Source organism: Ranitomeya imitator, chromosome 3 (assembly GCF_032444005.1).
Source record: "Ranitomeya imitator isolate aRanImi1 chromosome 3, aRanImi1.pri, whole genome shotgun sequence".
Taxonomy (NCBI): domain Eukaryota; kingdom Metazoa; phylum Chordata; class Amphibia; order Anura; family Dendrobatidae; genus Ranitomeya; species Ranitomeya imitator.
The window spans coordinates 30,484,454-30,507,059 of NC_091284.1; the positions used below are offsets into that span (position 1 = coordinate 30,484,454).

At 46.9% G+C, this 22,606-nt stretch overlaps 1 protein-coding gene across 9 annotated transcripts in view; it reads left to right on the forward strand.

The window, feature by feature from the left end:
• Positions 1-484: 484 nt before the first annotated feature.
• The window catches only part of PRDM15 (PR/SET domain 15), a 48,577-nt gene continuing 26,455 nt past the window's right edge, over positions 485-22,606 (forward strand). For 4 of the 9 annotated variants that reach the window (XM_069760695.1, XM_069760699.1, XM_069760691.1 and 1 more), the window contains exons 1-16: positions 485-601; positions 5,235-5,280; positions 5,668-5,761; positions 6,109-6,262; positions 6,439-6,691; positions 8,092-8,217; positions 8,478-8,576; positions 14,532-14,762; positions 15,285-15,459; positions 15,793-15,968; positions 16,430-16,524; positions 16,635-16,722; positions 16,859-17,032; positions 20,544-20,641; positions 21,004-21,135; positions 21,204-21,338. In XM_069760695.1, coding sequence (XP_069616796.1) covers positions 5,244-5,280; positions 5,668-5,761; positions 6,109-6,262; positions 6,439-6,691; positions 8,092-8,217; positions 8,478-8,576; positions 14,532-14,762; positions 15,285-15,459; positions 15,793-15,968; positions 16,430-16,524; positions 16,635-16,722; positions 16,859-17,032; positions 20,544-20,641; positions 21,004-21,135; positions 21,204-21,338 — 2,067 coding nt within the window. In that variant the 5' untranslated portion in view covers positions 485-601; positions 5,235-5,243. The remainder of the gene's footprint in view (positions 602-5,234; positions 5,281-5,667; positions 5,762-6,108; positions 6,263-6,438; positions 6,692-8,091; positions 8,218-8,477; positions 8,577-14,531; positions 14,763-15,284; positions 15,460-15,792; positions 15,969-16,429; positions 16,525-16,634; positions 16,723-16,858; positions 17,033-20,543; positions 20,642-21,003; positions 21,136-21,203; positions 21,339-22,606) is intronic. The other 5 variants (XM_069760700.1, XM_069760697.1, XM_069760696.1 and 2 more) reach the window with 3 other exon arrangements.

The window sequence follows — 22,606 nt, forward strand, 5'->3', positions numbered from 1 at the left end:
AGGTCTTTAAGGTCAAAATAGGCTGGGTCATGAAGGGGTTAAAAAAATAGAAAAAAAAAAAGTCTGATAAAAAAAAAAGCAAAAAAAAGAAAAACGGATAATTTCCATCATTCCTTCGCTGCAGCTCCCTTGACAAAAATTGCAAAAAATAAACATTTTGTGTCACCCCACTCTTTTCCCATGTTAAAAATACAAAAAAAAAATATAAAAATTAATATTAGAAAATAATAATAATAATAAAAACTTTATTAGTGTGAGAGAGAACCAAACAATCAATCAGGAGAACTGTCTGAGCACCACTGCACTATTGGTTATACTGGGGGTCAGCTGGACAAGTGATGCCAGGCTCAGGCCTCCAGCTTCATCACGTGACCCTCGTTGTAAGGCGCAGTCCGCACACATTCAGCGCACTACTAACGGTGCGAGAAGAAAGCGCCAGGTGCGCGCAGGCTATAAAAACTACACGTCCCGGCAGGCTTTGCGCGCTTACAAGCGCCGCTTCCGGTCCTGCGCGATTTCCGGAACGGATCGGAACCCGGAGTCCGGATTCGGTTCCTACCCCTCCCCCGGAGCAGGTACCGGGAGCAGGTACCGGGAGCAGGTGGGTGGCTGATGGGACGGAGGGGAAAAAGAGAGGTGCGAGCGTGTCCGGGGAGTGCGGGGCCGGTCGGCCGGGGGAGGCCGCGGTGTGCGCTCCTCCCGCTCCAGCTGCCAGGCCGCCTGGTCTTTGTTGCAGCAGCCGGAGGGGGCGGCTTCTTCCCCGCAGCTCCGGGATCACAGGCAAAACCCGGCTGCACGGCCGATCCCGGAACCTGCGTGCACCCCCGGACACAGCCCCCTCCTCCGTGTGCAGGGGGCATGTCGGCGCCATGTGTGTGGTCCGCGATAATCCCAGCCATGTCACGATATGGAGTGTCAGGCAGCGTCCATCTCTGCAGGCTGCTTGCTGCCAGTGAATAGAGCACTGGGGACATTGAGCACTTGGATTTTTTTTTCTTTTTTTTAAGTTTCTTGCATTCTTTTTTTTTTTTTTTTTTGGGGGGGGGATCAAATTATTATGCAAAATAGTGCAAGGGGGCTGATGGATTTTTTGCACATTTTTTACACTTTTTTTGTGCAACTCTTAGACACTTGCTGCACAAACATTGTAAAATTTGGGGGAAAGATTTAAAAGAAAATGTCTTGGGGGGGGGGGGGAGCGGTGGGGCGGGGAACCTTTTTGTGCAAAAGTCAAGGGGGGGGGGGATAAATTAATCTTCCACTAAAAAATAAAAATGAGGCACAGACCATAGAAAAAATGAAAAACTCCAAAAACACAAACAAACTGCAAATGCAGGAAGGGATCGGGGCAAATCCGCCGCAGAATAAATCGCAGAAGGTTTTTTTTTTTTTTTCTTATTTCCGGTAATTCTCAGGCCGGTGTCACACTAGAGAGTTTTACGGACGTATGAGAGGCGCAAAAACAACGCATTGCACACGGACCAATGATTCTCTATGGGGCAGCTCCTATCTGCCCGTATATTTCACAGCTGTATTTTGCGGGCTTAAAAAATCGCAGCATGCTGCGTTTGTCACCGTATTGCGCAAAAAAATCGCCAATAAAAGTCTATGGAAGCCAGAAAAATACGGATCACACACGGACCAGCACTGTGACTTGCGAGAAATATGCAGCGGTGTCCTATAGAAAAGCCGTCAATTCAGTGCGGTGTACAGTAAAATCACACTGACAGGTTAGAATAGAATAAGTGGAATAAATGTCTACACATAGAATAGGGGTGTGTGTGTGTATGTATATATATATATATATATGTATATATATATATATATATATATATATTTTATTTAATGCAGCGCTAGATAGCAGAAAAGCCGGTAATTCAATTACCGGCTTTTCCTTTCTCCTTATCAAACCCAACAGGATATGAGACATGGTTACATACCGTAAACCATTGCATATCCATTATATTTTTATATATCCCTCCCTAATAACGTTAGTAGTGTGTATGTGCAAAATTTGGGCGTTCTAGCTGTTAAAATAAAGGGTTAAATAGCGGAAAAAATTGGCGTGGGCTCCTGCACAATTTTCTCCGCCAGAGTAGTAAAGCCAGTGACTGAGGGCAGATATTAATAGCCTGGAGAGGGTCCACGGTTATTGGGCCCCCCCCCTGGCTAAAAACATCTGCCCCCAGCCACCCCAGAAAAGGCAAATCTGGAAGATGCGCCTATTCTGGCACTTGGCCACTCTCTTCCCATTCCCCTGTAGCGGTGGGATATGCGGTAATGAAGGGTTAATGTCACCTTCCTAATGTAAGGTGACATTAAGCCAAATTAATAATGGAGAGATGCCAATAAGACACCTATCCATTATTAATCCTATAGTAGGAAAGGGTTAAAAAAACACATCATGAATAAAGTATTTTAATGAAATAAATACACACATGGGGTTTTAATATCTTTATTATATGCTCAATCCAACTGAAGACCTTCGTTCTTCTGAAAAAAAAAAGGAAAATAAAAAAGCAACAATATCCCAAACCTGTCCGCCGTACAGTCTCGTCCCACGCTGTAAGTCCATCTGAAGGGGTTAAATTTACAACCAGGAGCTCTGCTAATGCAGCTGTTGCCCCTGGCTGTAAGAGACTGGGGAATGAATGGAATGCAGCTTCGTAGGCTTTGGTGCTGCGCCCCTTGGTGGCAGAAACTCATATGAACTCTAGCGTGGGAATTTTTCGAATATTTTCTCACGCTAGAGTTCATATGAGTTTCTTTTCTTCTGCCATAAAAAAGTATTAACACATAGGCCGGGATCATACGCAGCGAGATACGGCCGAGCAATACATGGAGCCGCACACTCTGCGTGCCGGTGCCAGAGCTTGGTTTTAACATGCGAGACTCGGAGTATCTCGCTGTAGTGTGACTCCGGCCTTAAATAGGAAAAGTCTTTCAGGCTTTTTTTTTTTTTTTTTCTAAGCGACTTTTCAAACTGTACATAAAGTTTTTGGAGCAGAAAAGGAGAGGAAACTCTTCAAAACCTTCTCCAAAAACCTATGCTTTTTTTTTTTTCAGCTGGAGATTTTGCTTGTTTTTTTTTTTTTTTTTTCTTGCTTTTTTTGCTGCGTTTTTTTCATGCTACGTTTGTCTCTTGTGCATGCTGATAAAGTGTAGTGCAAAGAAAAAAAATAAAATCTGATAATACTTCATCAGGTTTTGGTACAAAAAATATGCAGCAAAATCTGATACCTGCGTTTTTTTTTCACCACCCATTACTTTCAATGGGTGAAAAATGCTGAACAAACACTTTTTTTTTTGTTTGTTTTTTTTGTTTATGGCAAAATGCTCCAAAATATCTCTTGGTGTCGTGAGTTTTCCCATTGACTTGGGTTGTAAAGCGCAGAGTCTTCTATTGGAAAAGAATAGGAAGAAATGCCGGAGAAATGGACCGATTTTTGTTCTTAACCACTTGCTGTTTTTTATTAACTGTTTCAGGTTTCTGACGTTCAAAACAGCAAGTGGTTCTTACATAGAAATGTTCATTCTTTTGAATGTTTCTTCAAAAAACACCCTCCTAGTTTTTGAAGGAAGAAAAAAAAAAATGTAAAAAAAAAGCGCCACAAAAACCTTGGGAAAACCCTCCAAAAAAAAAACGGCCAAAACCGAAGCAAACGCTCAAGAAAATGACACAAAAGACGGTACAGGTAACCCAAAGGAGAGGCGAATTCTGCTTTGAATTCCTCAAAAAATAAAAAACTCGGTGTGTTCACACTTAGTTATTCCGCTGAGTTTTTGAAGCTGAAACTGGCTCTGTGCACCCAGAATTTTTGAAGGATGTTTTTTTCAGCAAAAACTCTTTTTCATATCTCAAAATTCCCTCAATAACTTACAATTTCTGCTCCGAAAACTCAGCACTTACTTACTGAGCGGAAACGCCTAAGTTTTTTAGGAGGATTTGGAGAGTTTCTGCTAAAAAAAAATAAAAAAAAATCCTGAGCCTTCCCAGCCGTGGTTTCCGCTAACTTTTAATAAGCGCCATGCCAGTATAAGCGACAACTCCAATTTCCAGGCTTTTAGTGTTTCCGTTCACTGACAGCAAATATAAATCTTAGAAAAAAGAGTTGAACTGAAGAAATAAAAAGCCCATTAAATACAGCGCTACACTAATGCCATCACATCAGTTCTCTGTTATAGAGGGCTATAGTATGACCATAAGGCCGGGATCACATATACGCGAGATACGGCCGAGTCTCACAGGTGAAAACCGAGCTCTGGCACCGGCACTCCGGAGCGGAGCGTGCAGCTCCATGTAGTGCTGTGGGGCTGCACGCTCCGCTCCGGTGTACCGGCGCCAGAGGAGGGATTTCACCTGCGAGACTCGGCCGTATCTCGCGTATGTGTGATCCCGGCTTAATGTGGGAAACGTCCAATATGGCCTCGTTGTAGCGGGCTAATATCACGGTATACGCTAGCAGGGGTCCCCAACTCCAGTCCTCAAGGCCCACCAACAGGTCATGTTTTCAGGATTTCCTTAGTCTTGCCCAGGTAATAATTGCATCACCTGTGCAATGCAAAGGAAATCCTGAAAACATGACCTGTTGGTGGGCCTTGAGGACTGGAGTTGGAGACCCCTGCGCTAGAGTATGGAGAAACATGATCCAGTTTAGTTCTGGGCCTAACACCCCCCCCCCAGGCTGCACCACTGCTAATGGCTCCTTTCTGTCAGCTGTTGTCATGGAGACCGTGTGTGAATCCACCATGATTATCTATGACCTGCCAGTCTCAGATACCAGTAGTGACATGAGGACTTTTGTCCCTTTCAGGATTTGGTTCCCATGAATGATCTCCATAGCAACCAGAAAGATGGGAAAGTGTTGTCATGAAAATCCCCCAGTACTGCAGCCTCAGGCTTCGGGCCTATAACTTCGAGTGATCATATCTCAGCCTAGAAATTTCATATTATAAAGGTGTTTTCACATTTTTAATGTTCCCTACATGGCCTTTTGTACAATTCTATTCTTCTGGCTTCATTTCTTTTCTGACATATTACCCTATGGACGCCTTTTAGTGTTCCTACAAAGCACGATTGACTTTTCATGGCCCCCCATACTGTCTGGTGGCTCCCCGATCAGCACAACCCCCCCATTGTACACATTTGGGCCTAATATGGCTGACCGCTCCTGTCAGGCAGTCCCTTCTTATCTCGGATATGTAATAATTGTGCCGTTATGTCTTCTCTCTAGGTGCGCACAATGGCACAAGACGGGATGGAGGAGTCGATGTTTATATGTAAGTGTCGTCAGCTGAAGTTTTGTTGAGACCACCGCAGCCCTCCACTCAGGGGGGCGCTACTGAGCTTATACATTGTAATTGGCAGGCCAATTTCCGTGCATATTATTTACGTTATTAGTCTCATCCACTTTGCTGGAACTGTAAAATTCTGTAAAATTTTGGGAGCGAGTATACCCCCACATTGTAGATTGCTGTGCAGAAAAATTACAGGTGTGTAAAAGGGAAAAAAATAAATTCTATTAGCAAAAATGGCTCCCCTTCTGTACACAGGTTATGTCTGGTATTGCGACTGAGCTGCAATATCTGTTTTCTGCAGGAAGGCAGCCATGTTTTTCTGATCCTGGATAGCTCTCATTTTTGAAGCTTCCTTTGCCTTGTTTGCAGGGTGTGAGGACTGTGCTCAGTACCACGACTCTGAGTGTCCGGAGCTCGGCGCGCTGGTGACCGTCCAGGACTCCTTTGTGCTGAGCAGGGCGAGGTGAGTGCGTTCATACATCAGGGTGTATATAATGCGGCCCCCTACACCAAAGGTGCCCCACCACCCCTGTACTCCTGCCGGTACCTCTGCTCTACACATCTTCTTGGGGAACCATTTAAAGGGATATTCCCAACTATCAGTCATTCATGGCGTAGGAGAGATGTGGACATGCCCCAACAGGGTGAATTGAGGGTCCCTGCCTGTTCGGCTCAGCGTGACGAGGGGTGCTTGCTCGAATATGCTTACTACCACTTCATTCATTGTTTGTGCCCCCTGTTCTGGCGATCGGTGCCATTCCCACCCTGATCTAACAGTTCTGAGTCCTCTAATGCCTCCTCTGTCTTCAGGTCATCGCTGCCCACTAATCTGGAGATCAATTACATCCGAGATGGCACCGAGGGGGTATTCGCGGTCACCCCACTTGTCAAGCGCACTCAGTTTGGTCCATTTGAATGTAAAAGAGCCGACAAGCTAGACAAAGATCCAGTCTTTCCACTCAAGGTAAAACTTCTCCTTCTCCCCTCTCACAGCACGCTGTCATAATCTGCAGCTGCATCTCCCTCCTCCCCTGCTTCCAACATACTGTTTTACTGGAGATTAATTCTGCAGGGACTGAGGGGGTTTATGAATATTTACAAGAGGTAATTGGGGGCTACGGGCTGCTGCCTTCATATCAGGTGTTCCAGAAGGACGGGCTGGTCGTATTGTTCGATACCTCCAGTGAGGATGAATGTAACTGGATGATGCTGGTCCGGCCGGCTTCAGATTTCACCCATCAGAACCTGACGGCGTTCCAGCACGGTAACGACATCTACTTCACTACCTCTCGGGATATCGCCGCTGGTACGGAGCTACGGGTGTGGTACGCGGCCTTCTATGCAAGGAAGATGGAGAAGCCATTGTTGAAGCCTCCTTTGCCGCCTCACAATGGTAAAGTATGACCGGGCGTGATGTATATAGTTAAATCACCAGCTGCTACGTCTGGGATACATGTGACGCACATGTCTGGAGCAGGCTCAGGACCTGCGCCCGTTTCATATATCGTGGATGCCAGCTGTGCAATACTCCGAGCGCTGCAGTTTAACCTCCTTAGATTCCACTGCCTGTGGCGAATGCAGCATTTAAGCGGTTAAAAAGGGGGATAGTCCATGGTGATCATGGCATGTGGGTGGGCTGCTATGGCGGATCGAGACTTACTAAGGGTCTGCCACTATTGTAAGTTCATGGGTGATCAATAAAAGCCCAATATATGGCAATGCTTAAAGGGGTTTTCAAGTACCGGATGTCGGCGCAGTCTCGTGACACGTGACTGCTGGGAGAGACCACTGCAACTGCAGAGATCTGGGTAATGAGGATGTCCTTATTTTTTATATTTTATTTTACTATTTAAACCTTTAATCCCTAAGCTTTTTTTGTTTGTTTTTTTCCCCTCCTTTTCTTCCCAAAGCTGTAATTTTTTGTTTCCCATCAATATGGCCGGACAAGGGCTTATTTTTGGCTAAGAGCCACGGGTAGATCTTGGATAGACCCATATCTATTAGAGGCACTTGATGGAGCACTAAATCAGCTGTCATGTTCGGGGAAAGAGTGTGAGCCCGCACCAAAGGCAGGGAACATATAAATATACGTGATCGGTCATAAAGGGATTACATTTTTCCTAGGGCAATTTTACTCAGAAGGGATTGTCTAAAAGTGGACAGCCCCTTTAAGTGTGGCAGTGCATTGTACAAGCAATCAACTGATCACACGCTCTCCTAAAAGCTAAAAAAAATAAATAAAAAAACAAATCTTGGATTAACTGCTTTTTTTTTCCCTTTGTGTAAATTAAAATAAGAAAAAAATGAGCGTATTTGGTATAAACGCGACTGTAGAAGTCCAACCCTTACAAATATAACATTGTCTATATCCTGCAAAAATAAAAAATAATTGACATTTTGTTTTGGTCCAATGAAAAGTACAACTATGCAAATAAATAAAAAAAATAACAAATCCACAAAAAAAATTTTTTTGTCTTATTACACAAATCGAATAGAAATTTTCTTATTTTTTTCTCTTATTTTGTTATAAGCTATAATACTGAAAGGAAAAAGCGCCTCCATTTTGTGTGGTGGTAATCGGACTGACCTTATACAGTTATGGGGACGGAAATATAAAAAAAAAATTGATGGCTCCTGAAACAAGGGGGGGAAAAAAAAGAACAAAATTGCAAAAAAATGAAACATTGCGGGGAAGGGGGTTGTGATAGTTTTTGTGTAGCACAATATGTGATCTGTACGGGGTGAGTGACGGCATTCATGTTTTCGGATTTCCTCACTATTCACTTCTGGCAGAGGTGGGATTTTTGGCGTCAGAACCTGAGAAAGAAGACGGCTTGGCCTCATCGAAATTTAACCAGCTGGCTTCCATGACCTCCAAGAAGATGAAAATCGTCCGTCCCCCGACAGCGTTCACTTCAGGTAACCCACTGTCTGTGAAATGATGTTCTGCAGCAGCCGGGGCTCAGGACTAGATCATGCAGAGTACAGCTGCTGGAGAACCTCTTTGTTTTCTTTTCTTTCCGATCAGTCAGAGGATGATGAGTAAGAAGGAACTTCTGATGGAAGAGATAAGCAGTGCCTATGTAGTGCCGCTTATCTCTGTACTCAAGTCCACAAATGTGATATTTACATTACATGTTGCATTGTTTTTTTTTTGTTTTTTTTCTCTTCAATTTCAGTAAACTGCCAGGAGAACAGTGATATTATTCACGTGGAGACCTGTGAGTGGGCATGTAAAGTGTGCAACATGACTTTCATCGAACCCAATTTGCTCACAGGTACAGACCAAGATCACGAATCGGCATTTACTGTATATTAACTCATTTTTGTACGTCTTTTAAACTTTTTTTTTGTTTAAATATAAAATTCTGACTGCCTTCAGCCACCACTAGAGGGAGCCCCGGAGCTAGGTGCATACTGTTATGATAAATAGAATGCAGTGAGCTCCCTCTAGTGGTGGCTGCAGGAAGATATGTATGGAGCAAACTGACGTGATCCAGTGGATCTTCGTCTGATTGCTATATAATGCAACGCTTCTGCAGTGCAGTTTTTAGTAAAAATAACAGTCCCCTATGAAGTGAAGCTTGTGAGCACCAAGATGCCGTTCCTAAATACCTATGTGTAACCCTAAACCACTCTTATAATTTGCTTTATCATAACCCCCTCCTCCCCAGCCATTCTTACCATACAACTCCTCTATATGTACTTTTTTTTTTTTTTTTTTTTTCTGTACTCCCTTCCTCCTTCTATCACGAAACAGGACGTCGTCACTGCGGTCACTTACCGCTGCTTCTGTCCCTGGCTGACTGCTTTTTCCTGCCAGGGTGAAAGAAGGGAGAAGTAACTGCAGCCCCATCCTTCTGATGTCTCCCCACAAACTGTCACATGAAGGAAAGGGAAAAAACCAGATATAAGGATTAGCTGTAAGGAGAAGAGTAGGGTATTTTATAATAACATAAACTATCAAAGTGGTTAAAGATAGGATTTTTATCTTTTAACATGGTGGTCATATACATAACATGCACTGTATAAATATCTATCTGCCCCCAGCCAACACTAGAGAGAGATCGGGAGCTGGCTGTGTACTGTTATACCTCCACTAGAGGGAGCTGGCTGCGTACTGTTATACCTCCACTAGAGGGAGCTGGCTGTGTACTGTTATACCTCCACTAGAGGGAGCTGGCTGCGTACTGTTATACCTCCACTAGAGGGAGCTGGCTGCGTACTGTTATACCTCCACTAGAGGGAGCTGGCTGCGTACTGTTATACCTCCACTAGAGGGAGCTGACTGCGTACTGTTATACCTCCACTAGAGGGAGCTGGCTGTGTACTGTTATACCTCCACTAGAGGGAGGGAGCTGGCTGCGTACTGTTATACCTCCACTAGAGGGAGCTGGCTGTGTACTGTTATACCTCCACTAGAGGGAGGGAGCTGGCTGCGTACTGTTATACCTCCACTAGAGGGAGCTGGCTTCGTACTGTTATACCTCCACTAGAGGGAGGGAGCTGGCTGCGTACTGTTATACCTCCACTAGAGGGAGCTGGCTGCGTACTGTTATACCTCCACTAGAGGGAGCTGACTGTGTACTGTTATACCTCCACTAGAGGGAGCTGACTACGTACTGTTATACCTCCACTAGAGGGAGCTGGCTGCGTACTGTTATACCTCCACTAGAGGGAGCTGGCTGTGTACTGTTATACCTCCACTAGAGGGAGCTGACTGTGTACTGTTATACCTCCACTAGAGGGAGGGAGCTGGCTGCGTACTGTTATACCTCCACTAGAGGGAGCTGGCTGTGTACTGTTATACCTCCACTAGAGGGAGGGAGCTGGCTGCGTACTGTTATACCTCCACTAGAGGGAGCTGGCTTCGTACTGTTATACCTCCACTAGAGGGAGGGAGCTGGCTGCGTACTGTTATACCTCCACTAGAGGGAGCTGGCTGCGTACTGTTATACCTCCACTAGAGGGAGCTGACTGTGTACTGTTATACCTCCACTAGAGGGAGCTGACTACGTACTGTTATACCTCCACTAGAGGGAGCTGGCTGCGTACTGTTATACCTCCACTAGAGGGAGCTGACTACGTACTGTTATACCTCCACTAGAGGGAGCTGGCTGCGTACTGTTATACCTCCACTAGAGGGAGCTGGCTGCGTACTGTTATACCTCCACTAGAGGGAGCTGGCTGTGTACTGTTATACCTCCACTAGAGGGAGCTGGCTGCGTACTGTTATACCTCCACTAGAGGGAGCTGACTGTGTACTGTTATACCTCCACTAGAGGGAGGGAGCTGGCTGCGTACTGTTATACCTCCACTAGAGGGAGCTGGCTGTGTACTGTTATACCTCCACTAGAGGGAGCTGGCTGTGTACTGTTATACCTCCACTAGAGGGAGCTGGCTGCGTACTGTTATACCTCCACTAGAGGGAGCTGACTGTGTACTGTTATACCTCCACTAGAGGGAGGGAGCTGGCTGCGTACTGTTATACCTCCACTAGAGGGAGCTGGCTGTGTACTGTTATACCTCCACTAGAGGGAGGGAGCTGGCTGCGTACTGTTATACCTCCACTAGAGGGAGCTGGCTTCGTACTGTTATACCTCCACTAGAGGGAGGGAGCTGGCTGCGTACTGTTATACCTCCACTAGAGGGAGCTGGCTGCGTACTGTTATACCTCCACTAGAGGGAGCTGACTGTGTACTGTTATACCTCCACTAGAGGGAGCTGACTACGTACTGTTATACCTCCACTAGAGGGAGCTGGCTGCGTACTGTTATACCTCCACTAGAGGGAGCTGACTACGTACTGTTATACCTCCACTAGAGGGAGCTGGCTGCGTACTGTTATACCTCCACTAGAGGGAGCTGGCTGCGTACTGTTATACCTCCACTAGAGGGAGCTGACTGTGTACTGTTATACCTCCACTAGAGGGAGCTGACTGTGTACTGTTATACCTCCACTAGAGGGAGGGAGCTGGCTGCGTACTGTTATACCTCCACTAGAGGGAGCTGGCTGTGTACTGTTATACCTCCACTAGAGGGAGCTGACTGTGTACTGTTATACCTCCACTAGAGGGAGCTGGCTGCGTACTGTTATACCTCCACTAGAGGGAGCTGGCTGCGTACTGTTATACCTCCACTAGAGGGAGGGAGCTGGCTGCGTACTGTTATACCTCCACTAGAGGGAGCTGGCTGCGTACTGTTATACCTCCACTAGAGGGAGCTGGCTGCGTACTGTTATACCTCCACTAGAGGGAGCTGGCTGCGTACTGTTATACCTCCACTAGAGGGAGCTGGCTGTGTACTGTTATACCTCCACTAGAGGGAGCTGGCTGCGTACTGTTATACCTCCACTAGAGGGAGCTGGCTGCGTACTGTTATATCTCCACTAGAGGGAGCTGGCTGTTTACTGTTATACCTCCACTAGAGGGAGCTGGCTGCGTACTGTTATACCTCCACTAGAGGGAGCTGACTATGTACTGTTATACCTCCACTAGAGGGAGCTGGCTGCGTACTGTTATACCTCCACTAGAGGGAGCTGGCTGCGTACTGTTATACCTCCACTAGAGGGAGCTGGCTGCGTACTGTTATACCTCCACTAGAGGGAGCTGGCTGTGTACTGTTATACCTCCACTAGAGGGAGCTGGCTGCGTACTGTTATACCTCCACTAGAGGGAGCTGGCTGCGTACTGTTATATCTCCACTAGAGGGAGCTGGCTGTGTACTGTTATACCTCCACTAGAGGGAGCTGGCTGCGTACTGTTATACCTCCACTAGAGGGAGCTGACTACGTACTGTTATACCTCCACTAGAGGGAGCTGGCTGCGTACTGTTATACCTCCACTAGAGGGAGCTGACTACGTACTGTTATACCTCCACTAGAGGGAGCTGGCTGTGTACTGTTATACGTCCACTAGAGGGAGCTGGCTGCGTACTGTTACACCTCCACTAGAGGGAGCTGGCTGCGTACTGTTATACCTCCACTAGAGGGAGCTGGCTGCGTACTGTTATACCTCCACTAGAGGGAGCTGGCTGCGTACGGTTATACCTCCACTAGAGGGAGCTCAGGAGCTGGCTGTATGCTGTGGTATTCCCCCAGCCACCACTAGAGGGAGCACATAAGTTGGCTACATGCTGTTATGTAGTCTGCATTGAGCTCCCCCTAGTGGTGGCAGCTGGAATTTTATTATTTAACCCTGTCAATGCAGAGAATATGGAGCTTTGTATCAGACAAGCTGAGTTGATGCGGTTATCTAACTGTCTGAAACTTACCTGCTGATTGAAAGCTGCAGAGACCGCCTGGGCTGTGCTCCTTGTGTAACATACATAGTAACATAGTTAGTAAGGCCGAAAAAAGACATTTGTCCATCCAGTTCAGCCTATATTCCATCATAATAAATCCCCAGATCTACGTCCTTCTACAGAACCTAATAATTGTATGATACAATATTGTTCTGCTCCAGGAAGACATCCAGGCCTCTCTTGAACCCCTCGACTGAGTTCGCCATCACCACCTCCTCAGGCAAGCAATTCCAGATTCTCACTGCCCTAACAGTAAAGAATCCTCTTCTATGTTGGTGGAAAAACCTTCTCTCCTCCAGACGCAAAGAATGCCCCCTTGTGCCCGTCACCTTCCTTGGTATAAACAGATCCTCAGCGAGATATTTGTATTGTCCCCTTATATACTTATACATGGTTATTAGATCGCCCCTCAGTCGTCTTTTTTCTAGACTAAATAATCCTAATTTCGCTAATCTATCTGGGTATTGTAGTTCTCCCATCCCCTTTATTAATTTTGTTGCCCTCCTTTGTACTCTCTCTAGTTCCATTATATCCTTCCTGAGCACCGGTGCCCAAAACTGGACACAGTACTCCATGTGCGGTCTAACTAGGGATTTGTACAGAGGCAGTATAATGCTCTCATCATGTGTATCCAGACCTCTTTTAATGCACCCCATGATCCTGTTTGCCTTGGCAGCTGCTGCCTGGCACTGGCTGCTCCAGGTAAGTTTATCATTAACTAGGATCCCCAAGTCCTTCTCCCTGTCAGATTTACCCAGTGGTTTCCCGTTCAGTGTGTAATGGTGATATTGATTCCCTCTTCCCATGTGTATAACCTTACATTTATCATTGTTAAACCTCATCTGCCACCTTTCAGCCCAAGTTTCCAACTTATCCAGATCCATCTGTAGCAGAATACTATCTTCTCTTGTATTAACTGCTTTACATAGTTTTGTATCATCTGCAAATATCGATATTTTACTGTGTAAACCTTCTACCAGATCATTAATGAATATGTTGAAGAGAACAGGTCCCAATACTGACCCCTGCGGTACCCCACTGGTCACAGCGACCCAGTTAGAGACTATACCATTTATAACCACCCTCTGCTTTCTATCACTAAGCCAGTTACTAACCCATTTACACACATTTTCCCCCAGACCAAGCATTCTCATTTTGTGTACCAACCTCTTGTGCGGCACGGTATCAAACGCTTTGGAAAAATCGAGATATACCACGTCCAATGACTCACCGTGGTCCAGCCTATAGCTTACCTCTTCATAAAAACTGATTAGATTGGTTTGACAGGAGCGATTTCTCATAAACCCATGCTGATATGGAGTTAAACAGTTATTCTCATTGAGATAATCCAGAATAACATCCCTCAGAAACCCTTCAAATATTTTACCAACAATAGAGGTTAGACTTACTGGCCTATAATTTCCAGGTTCACTTTTAGAGCCCTTTTTGAATATTGGCACCACATTTGCTATGCGCCAGTCCTGCGGAACAGACCCTGTCGCTATAGAGTCCCTAAAAATAAGAAATAATGGTTTATCTATTACATTACTTAGTTCTCTTAGTACTCGTGGGTGTATGCCATCCGGACCCGGAGATTTATCTATTTTAATCTTATTTAGCCGGTTTCGCACCTCTTCTTGGGTTAGATTGGTGACCCTTAATATAGGGTTTTCATTGTTTCTTGGGATTTCACCTAGCATTTCATTTTCCACCGTGAATACCGTGGAGAAGAAGGTGTTTAATATGTTAGCTTTTTCCTCGTCATCTACAACCATTCTTTCCTCACTATTTTTTAAGGGGCCTACATTTTCAGTTTTTATTCTTTTACTATTGTGTATGTGACCTGCTGCTCCCTGCGGCGGTGCAGCCACAATGCACCTTGTGTAAGCGGCACAGAGACGTCTCACGCTGCGATGTCGCTTCTTATTGCAGAGCATTTATTAAGTCACCTGGAGCAAACAAAAGGAATCTCCCCCTCCGGAGCCTGCGACCCCGCGTATGTGGAGGCGGGTCCAGGGCCGGCCCCTGTGGAGCAGCCTGTGGTGGTGGGCACTCCTCCCGCTGTCAGGACGGAGCTGAAGAAAAAACCCAAGAGGAGCCGCAAATCGAAAACTGTGAAGCGCAGCATTCCCTTAGTGATTGTGGAGGATGACAGCCCGCCAGGTGAGAGCGGCGGCCCGCCAGGTGAGGGCTCCGGCCCGCCAGGTGAGGGCTCCGGCCCGCCAGGTGAGAGCTCCGGCCCGCCAGGTGAGGGCTCCGGCCCGCCAGGTGAGGGCTCCGGCCCGCCAGGTGAGAGCTCCGGCCCGCCAGGTGAGCGGCGGCCCGCCAGGTGAGGGCTCCGGCCCGCCAGGTGAGAGCTCCGGCCCGCCAGGTGAGGGCTCCGGCCCGCCAGGTGAGGGCTCCGGCCCGCCAGGTGAGAGCTCCGGCCCGCCAGGTGAGGGCTCCGGCCCGCCAGGTGAGAGCTCCGGCCCGTCAGGGAGAGCTCCGACCCGCCAGGTGAGAGCTCCGGCCCGTCAGGGAGAGCTCCGGCCCGCCAGGTGTTGAGCGCAGGTCCGCCAGGTGAGGGTGCCGGCCCGCCAGGTGAGGGCACTACCACGTGCTCTGTCCTAAAGAGGCTCTCCATTGTGTATAAAGTTGCTTATTATTACATAATCGCCTTTTTTTTTTTTTGTCTTTTTCCTCCAGCGCCCCATCCTGTCCTGTACAGTCCGGTCTTCCCTCCGGATGGAGTGGCTGAAATAATCACCGAGATCCCTCCGGATGACGTTCCCCTGCCGCACGACTCCGACGACAAGTTCATGGAGTTGATGTTGGGAAAACTCTCGACCGCCAATAACAGTAACTTGCCGCCGGTCTCCAAGTAAGTGGTGAATGCAGTCTGTTGTCCCCTGTTATCAGCCATTTCATACATCCAGCCATCCATGGTGCTTGTTACCCAGCCTTCCCCAGAAAATAGAGAGAACTCGGAAACTGCAGACTGGTACCATCGGATCATTATCAGCCATGTTTGAGTTTTTTTCTAAACTTTTAGTAAAAAATTTTTATTTACAGGACAACTCCTTTAAATGAAAATATAATTAAAAAAATCCACAAAGATAAAAAAAAATGAATACACTGTAATATCCTCTACGGTAGGTGGGGAAACTGCAACATTTCCACCAAAAGTGATGGGCGATTTTTGTGTCTGCTGCAGGTTCGCCTTCCACCAGGGAAGCAGTAACGTGAAGAGGCTGCTGTCAGGATCGCGGCACGGGATCAGAAGGAAGTTCGTGCGCCAGCTCGGAGATCACAAGCGCATCTTCCAGTGCAATATCTGTAGCAAGGTTTTCCGAAACAGCAGCAACCTGAGCCGACATGTCCGATCCCACGGTAAGTCTGAAACTGCAGCAACCTGAGCCAATATCTCTGATCCAACGGTAAGTCCGAAACGGCACCGACCTGAGCCGACATGTCCGATCCCACGGTAAGTCTGAAACTGCAGCAACCTGAGCCAATATTTCCGATCCTACGGTAAGTCTAAAACTGCAGCCATCTCAGCCGACATGTCCGATCCAACGGCAACGACCTGAGCCGATGTGTCCGATTCCACCGCAAGTCTAGAATAGCAGCAACCTGAGCCAATATCTCCGATCCAACGGTAGATGGTGATGGGGAAAAGAAAAGCCGATTGGAAGAGGTGGGCATTAGAATGACAGCCATAAAAAAAAATGACAAAAGGTCACATCTCCAAGGGGTTAAAGGGATCTTTCAACAGTAAAGGGCTAGGTGTGCGCTAGCAATATCAGATTTTGCTGACCTCTGGGGGCTTTCTTTTTTTTTTCCTTCTCCAGGGGACAAGCTTTTTAAATGTGAGGAGTGCTTGAAACTTTTCAGCCGTAAGGAAAGCCTGAAGCAGCACGTGTCGTACAAGCACAGCCGGAACGAGGTGAGAGGTGGCCCTCGTTTTGTCTCCTGTAGACCCCCGGGGTGAGGAGGATGAGTATATGGAGCATTATCCTACTATTACTCGCCTTTATCACATCTTGCTTTTTCCAGGTAACCGTGGACTACAGATACCGCTGCGCCACGTGCGAGAAGGCGTTCAGGGTGGAGGCTTTCCTGGAGTTCCACAACTGCAGAACAGGTGGGATCGGCGTCTCGTGAGGGTCCTTCGTCATTCCGGGGCACTGTCTCTGGAAGAAAGCCGCCATGTCTTCCTAATCTTAGACTAAAGGTTCTGGAAACGTTTTGCCTGACGGTCGTCCTCTTTGTTTTCACAGATGATAAGTCGTTCCAGTGTGAGATGTGCTACCGGTTCTTCTCCACCAACAGCAACCTCTCCAAGCACAAGAAGAAACACGGGGAGAAGAAGTTCGCCTGCGAGATCTGTAATAAGCTCTTCTACCGCCGGGACGTGATGCTGGAACATCACCGCCGACATCTGGAAGGTGAGGGTAAGGCTGCGCTCCCATCATGGCTCCTAGGGAGGGTTGTCTACCCTGATATTGCCCGGGTGCTCCCTACAATGCCTGTATGCCACATTCGTAGCTCCCATCTACACACTCCTTGACCGGTCACAAAGAAGCTGTGACGTAACATGTTAGGAGCACAGAACAAGCCGTGAATGTGCGTGATGTGTACCGACATGGCTGCTTGTGCGCCTTCATTGGTTGTATGCGACGTGCCATGGCTCTCTTCCTTTTTCCCCGTGTCACTACACACTCCTTGACATGTCACAGACAAGCTGTGCAGCATCTTCCAGACATTATAGAACATATAATGTTGGGGGAGGATCTGAATTGACCCTTCACGGTTGACTCAGTGATTTTCAAATTGATCCACAGGGCGTTGACGGCAACTGAAAATGACCAGACTGAGACGTAGCTCTGTTTTGGGGGGGGGTCAAAAGCAGATCTCTAAACCCCCGTTTATTGTGTCATCTCTTTTATAATTTTTGCAGATTATTCTTCAGCTAATTAACATAAGAACACGCTCACAGTTCCTAACCTATAAGAATGCAGGAAAACTGGAAACAACATATATGGCCGTGTCTACGTGGCATAGAAAAAAAACATAACAGCCTGTACGTCAAGGTCTCGTAGAACAATACACCCTCAGTCTCCATATCTTGTTCAGGTTGAAATAATCAAGGTCTCATAACATCTATGAACTTTAGCCTAGTAACAGAATTTATCTCAAAACAGCAAGATGGAGTCGAAAAGCACAAAATGAAGCCGCTTTAATTTTTCTTCATTTAGTCCTTCACAATAATATGTATAAGGAGCAGGGCATATTAAAGGGAACTTGTGGATTTATACCATGTCTGGTAGGTGCTGCAGCACGCATCCCAATGCTTTCCTGAAAAGAGCAGCACAGAGGGGCTGGAATGGACGAGGGAGTATAGGAGGCGGAAGATAAGGGCAGTCCATAGACTACGGGAGGGATTCTTATAATGACACGGCTCGTTCTGTGCTCCCTGCCTGCTCCTTCATTCTTATAATGACACGGCTCGTTCTGCGCTCCCTGCCTGCTCCTTCATTCTTAGAATGACATGGCTCGTTCTGCGCTCCCTGCCTGCTCCATCATTCTTATAATGACACGGCTCGTTCTGCGCTCCCTGCCTGCTCCTTCATTCTTATAATAACACAGCTCGTTCTGCTCTCCCTGCCTGCTCCTTCATTCTTATAATGACACGGCTCGTTCTGCGCTCCCTGCCTGCTCCTTCATTCTTATAATGACATGGCTCGTTCTGCGCTCCCTGCCTGCTCTTTCATACTTATAATGACACGGCTCGTTCTGCGCTCCCTGCCTGCTCCTTCATTCTTATAATGGCACGGCTCGTTCTGCGCTCCCTGCCTGCTCCTTCATTCTTATAATAACACGGCTCGTTCTGCGCTCCCTGCCTGCTCCTTCATTCTTATAATGACACGGCTCGTTCTGCGCTCCCTGCCTGCTCCTTCATTCTTATAATGACATGGCTCGTTCTGTGCTCCCTGCCTGCTCTTTCATTCTTATAATGACACGGCTCGTTCTGCGCTCCCTACCTGCTCCTTCATTCTTATAATGACACGGCTCGTTCTGCGCTCCCTGCCTGTTCCTTCATTCTTATAATGACATGGCTCGTTCTGCGCTCCCTGCCTGCTCCTTCATTCTTATAATGACACGGCTCGTTCTGCGCTCCCTGCCTGCTCCTTCATTCTTATAATGACATGGCTCGTTCTGCGCTCCCTGCTCCTTCATTCTTATAATGACACGGCTCGTTCTGCGCTCCCTGCCTGCTCTTTTATTCTTATAATGACACGGCTCTTTCTGCGCTCCCTGCCTGCTCCTTCATTCTTATAATAACACGGCTCGTTCTGCTCTCCCTGCCTGCTCCTTCATTCTTATAATGACACGGCTCGTTCTGCGCTCCCTGCCTGCTCCTTCATTCTTATAATGACACGGCTCGTTCTGCGCTCCCTGCCTGCTCCTTCATTCTTATAATGACACGGCTCGTTCTGCGCTCCCTGCCTGCTCTTTCATACTTATAATGACACGGCTCGTTCTGCGCTCCCTGCCTGCTCCTTCATTCTTATAATGACACGGCTCGTTCTGCGCTCCCTGCCTGCTCCTTCATTCATATAATGACATGGCTCGTTCGTTCTGCGCTCCCTGCCTGCTCCTTCATTCTTATAATGACATGGCTCGTTCTGCGCTCCCCGTCTGCTCCTTCATTCTTATAATGACACGGCTCGTTCTGCGCTCCCTGCCTGCTCCTTCATTCTTATAATGACACAGCTCGTTCTGCGCTCCCTGCCTGCTCCTTCATTCTTATAATGACATGGCTCGTTCTGAGCTCCCTGCCTGCTCCTTCATACTTATAATGACACGGCTCGTTCTGCGCTCCCTGCCTGCTCCTTTATTCTTATAATGACATGGCTATTTTTGCGCTCCTTGTCTGCTCCTTCATTCTTATAATGACACGGCTCTTTCTGCGCTCCCTGCCTGTTCCTTCATTCTTATAATGACACGGCTCTTTCTGCGCTCCCTGCCTGCTCTTTCATTCTTATAATGACACAGCTCGTTCTGCGCTCCCTGCTCCTTCATTCTTATAATGACACGGCTCGTTCTGCGCTCCCTGCCTGCTCCTTCATTCTTATAATGACACGGCTCATTCTGCGCTCCCTGCCTGTTCCTTCATTCTTATGACACGGCTCGTTCTGCGCTCCCTGCTCTTTCATTCTTATAATGACACGGCTCGTTCTGCGCTCCCTGCCTGCTCCTTCATTCTTATAATGACACGGCTCGTTCTGCGCTCCCTGCTCTTTCATTCTTATAATGACACGGCTCGTTCTGCGCTCCCTGCTCCTTCATTCTTATAATGACACGGCTCGTTCTGCGCTCCCTGCTCCTTCATTCTTATAATGACACGGCTCGTTCTGCGCACACTGCCTGCTCCTTCATTCTTATAATGACACAGCTCGTTCTGCGCTCCCTGCCTGCTCCTTCATTCTTATAATGACACGGCTCGTTCTGTGCTCCCTGCCTGCTCCTTCATTCTTATAATGACACGGCTCGTTCTGCGCTCCCTGCTCCTTCATTCTTATAATGACACGGCTCGTTCTGCGCTCCCTGCCTGCTCCTTTACATCTTGTATGTGATATGTCGAGGGGAAACTTTGAATGTCACATACAAGCTGTGAAGAAGCAGGGATCACAGGAGGGCTGTGAAAACAAGCCATGACGGTACAAACAGGCACATACCAGGGGCTAGTGTGCAGAAGCAAGCCCCAATCTGTGACACAGGGAGTGGGAGCACTCAGGAGCAGTGTCTGCGTCACAGGGAGCACTTTCTACAAAGCACATAAAACAATAGTATTGATTATGAGCCTTTATAATTGTTGATATAATTACATTGTAATCTCTGCAGTTCCCCTTTAAGGTGATCTCTTATTAATGCTCATATTCTCACTTGTGCCACCTACAGGAGTGAGACGTGTAAAACGGGAATCCTCCATCCAGCCGGCGACTGACAATTCCCTCAAGTACAAAAAAGAGCCGTCGTCCTGTCCTGTCTGCGGGAAAGTGCGTTAAAACTGTTCGTATTGTGAAAGTTTGTTTCAACAACTAAAGGGTTTTTTTTTCTGTAAATAGTTGGAACATTCTGCACTGAAAAAGTTCCTGTTATATTTAATCTTAGCTGAGCTCAGTTTTTCCTGTTACAGAGCTCCAAACTCTCAACGTCCAGCCAAGAATAGAATGATGAGATTCTGTCTGCCGTCGGATAACACTAGAGGGAGCTCAGGAGCTTGCTGTAGACATAACGTGCACTTAGCTCCCTCTAGTGGAGGCTGAATGGGAGAAAAGTGTATAATTGATTTATGGCTGCTCTATTTAAATGGACTACCCCAGTATTTTGCCCATTACACTTTTGTTCTCATACCCAGATGTTCTCCTGCCGGAGCAACATGAACAAGCACCTGCTCACACACGGAGATAAGAAGTACACCTGTGAGATCTGCGGCCGGAGGTTTTTCAGGGTGGACGTCCTGAGAGATCACATCCACATTCATTTTAAGGTAATTGATCTGCACTGAGGATTCACAGCGGGCACCGCACCGTCCTAATGCCAGACATTTGTGTTTAGGATATTGCTTTAATGAACGACCAGCAGAGGGAAGAATTCATAGGGAAGATCGGCATCTCCTCTGAAGACAATGATGACAACTCGGACGGGAGCGTCGACTCTGAGCCCCACAAGTACAGCTGTAAGAGGTGTCAGGTAGGAGCACGGCAGGAGTATACAGTTATGTTGTGTTGTGCTGATCCTGAGTTACCTTCTGTATTATACTCCAGAGCTGCACTCACTATTCTGCTGGTGCAGTCACTGTGTACTGACATTACATTACTGATCCTGAGTTACATCCTGTATTATACTCCAGAGCTGCACTCACTATTCTGCTGGTGCAGTCACTGTGTACTGACATTACATTACTGATCCTGAGTTACATCCTGTATTATACTCCAGAGCTGCACTCACTATTCTGCTGGTGCAGTCACTGTGTACATACATTACATTGCTGATCCTGAGTTACATCCTATATTATACTCCAGAGCTGCACTCACTATTCTGCTGGTGCAGTCACTGTGTACATACATTACATTGCTGATCCTGAGTTACCTCCTGTATTATACCCCAGAGCTGCACTCACTATTCTGCTGGTGCAGTCACTGTGTACATACATAACATTACTGATCCTGGGTTACGTCCTGTATTATACCCCAGAGCTGCACTCACTATTCTGCTGGTGCAGTCACTGTGTACATACATTACATTACTGATCCTGGGTTACGTCCTGTATTATACCCCAGAGCTGCGCTCACTATTCTGCTGGTGCAGTCACTGTGTACTGACATTACATTACTGATCCTGAGTTACATCCTGTATTATACCCCAGAGCTGCACTCACTATTCTGCTGATACAGTCACTGTGTACATACATTACATTACTGATCCTGAGTTACATCCTGTATTATACTCCAGAGCTGCACTCACTATTCTGCTGATACAGTCACTGTGTACATACATTACATTACTGATCCTGAGTTACATCCTGTATTATACCCCAGAGCTGCACTCACTATTCTGCTGGTGCAGTCACTGTGTACACACATTACATTACTGATCCTGAGTTACATCCTGTATTATACTCCAGAGCTGCACTCACTATTCTGCTGGTGCAGTCACTGTGTACATACATTACATTACTGATCCTGAGTTACATCCTGTATTATACTCCAGAGCTGCACTCACTATTCTGCTGGTGCAGTCACTGTGTACATACATTACATTACTGATCCTGAGTTACATCCTGTATTATACCCCAGAGCTGCACTCACTATTCTGCTGGTGCAGTCACTGTGTACATACATTACATTACTGATCCTGGGTTACGTCCTGTATTATACTCCAGAGCTGCGCTCACTTTCAGTAGGATCAGTACAGAATATGTAATGTCAGACGTATGATCCAGGTATCTTTGCCCCTGT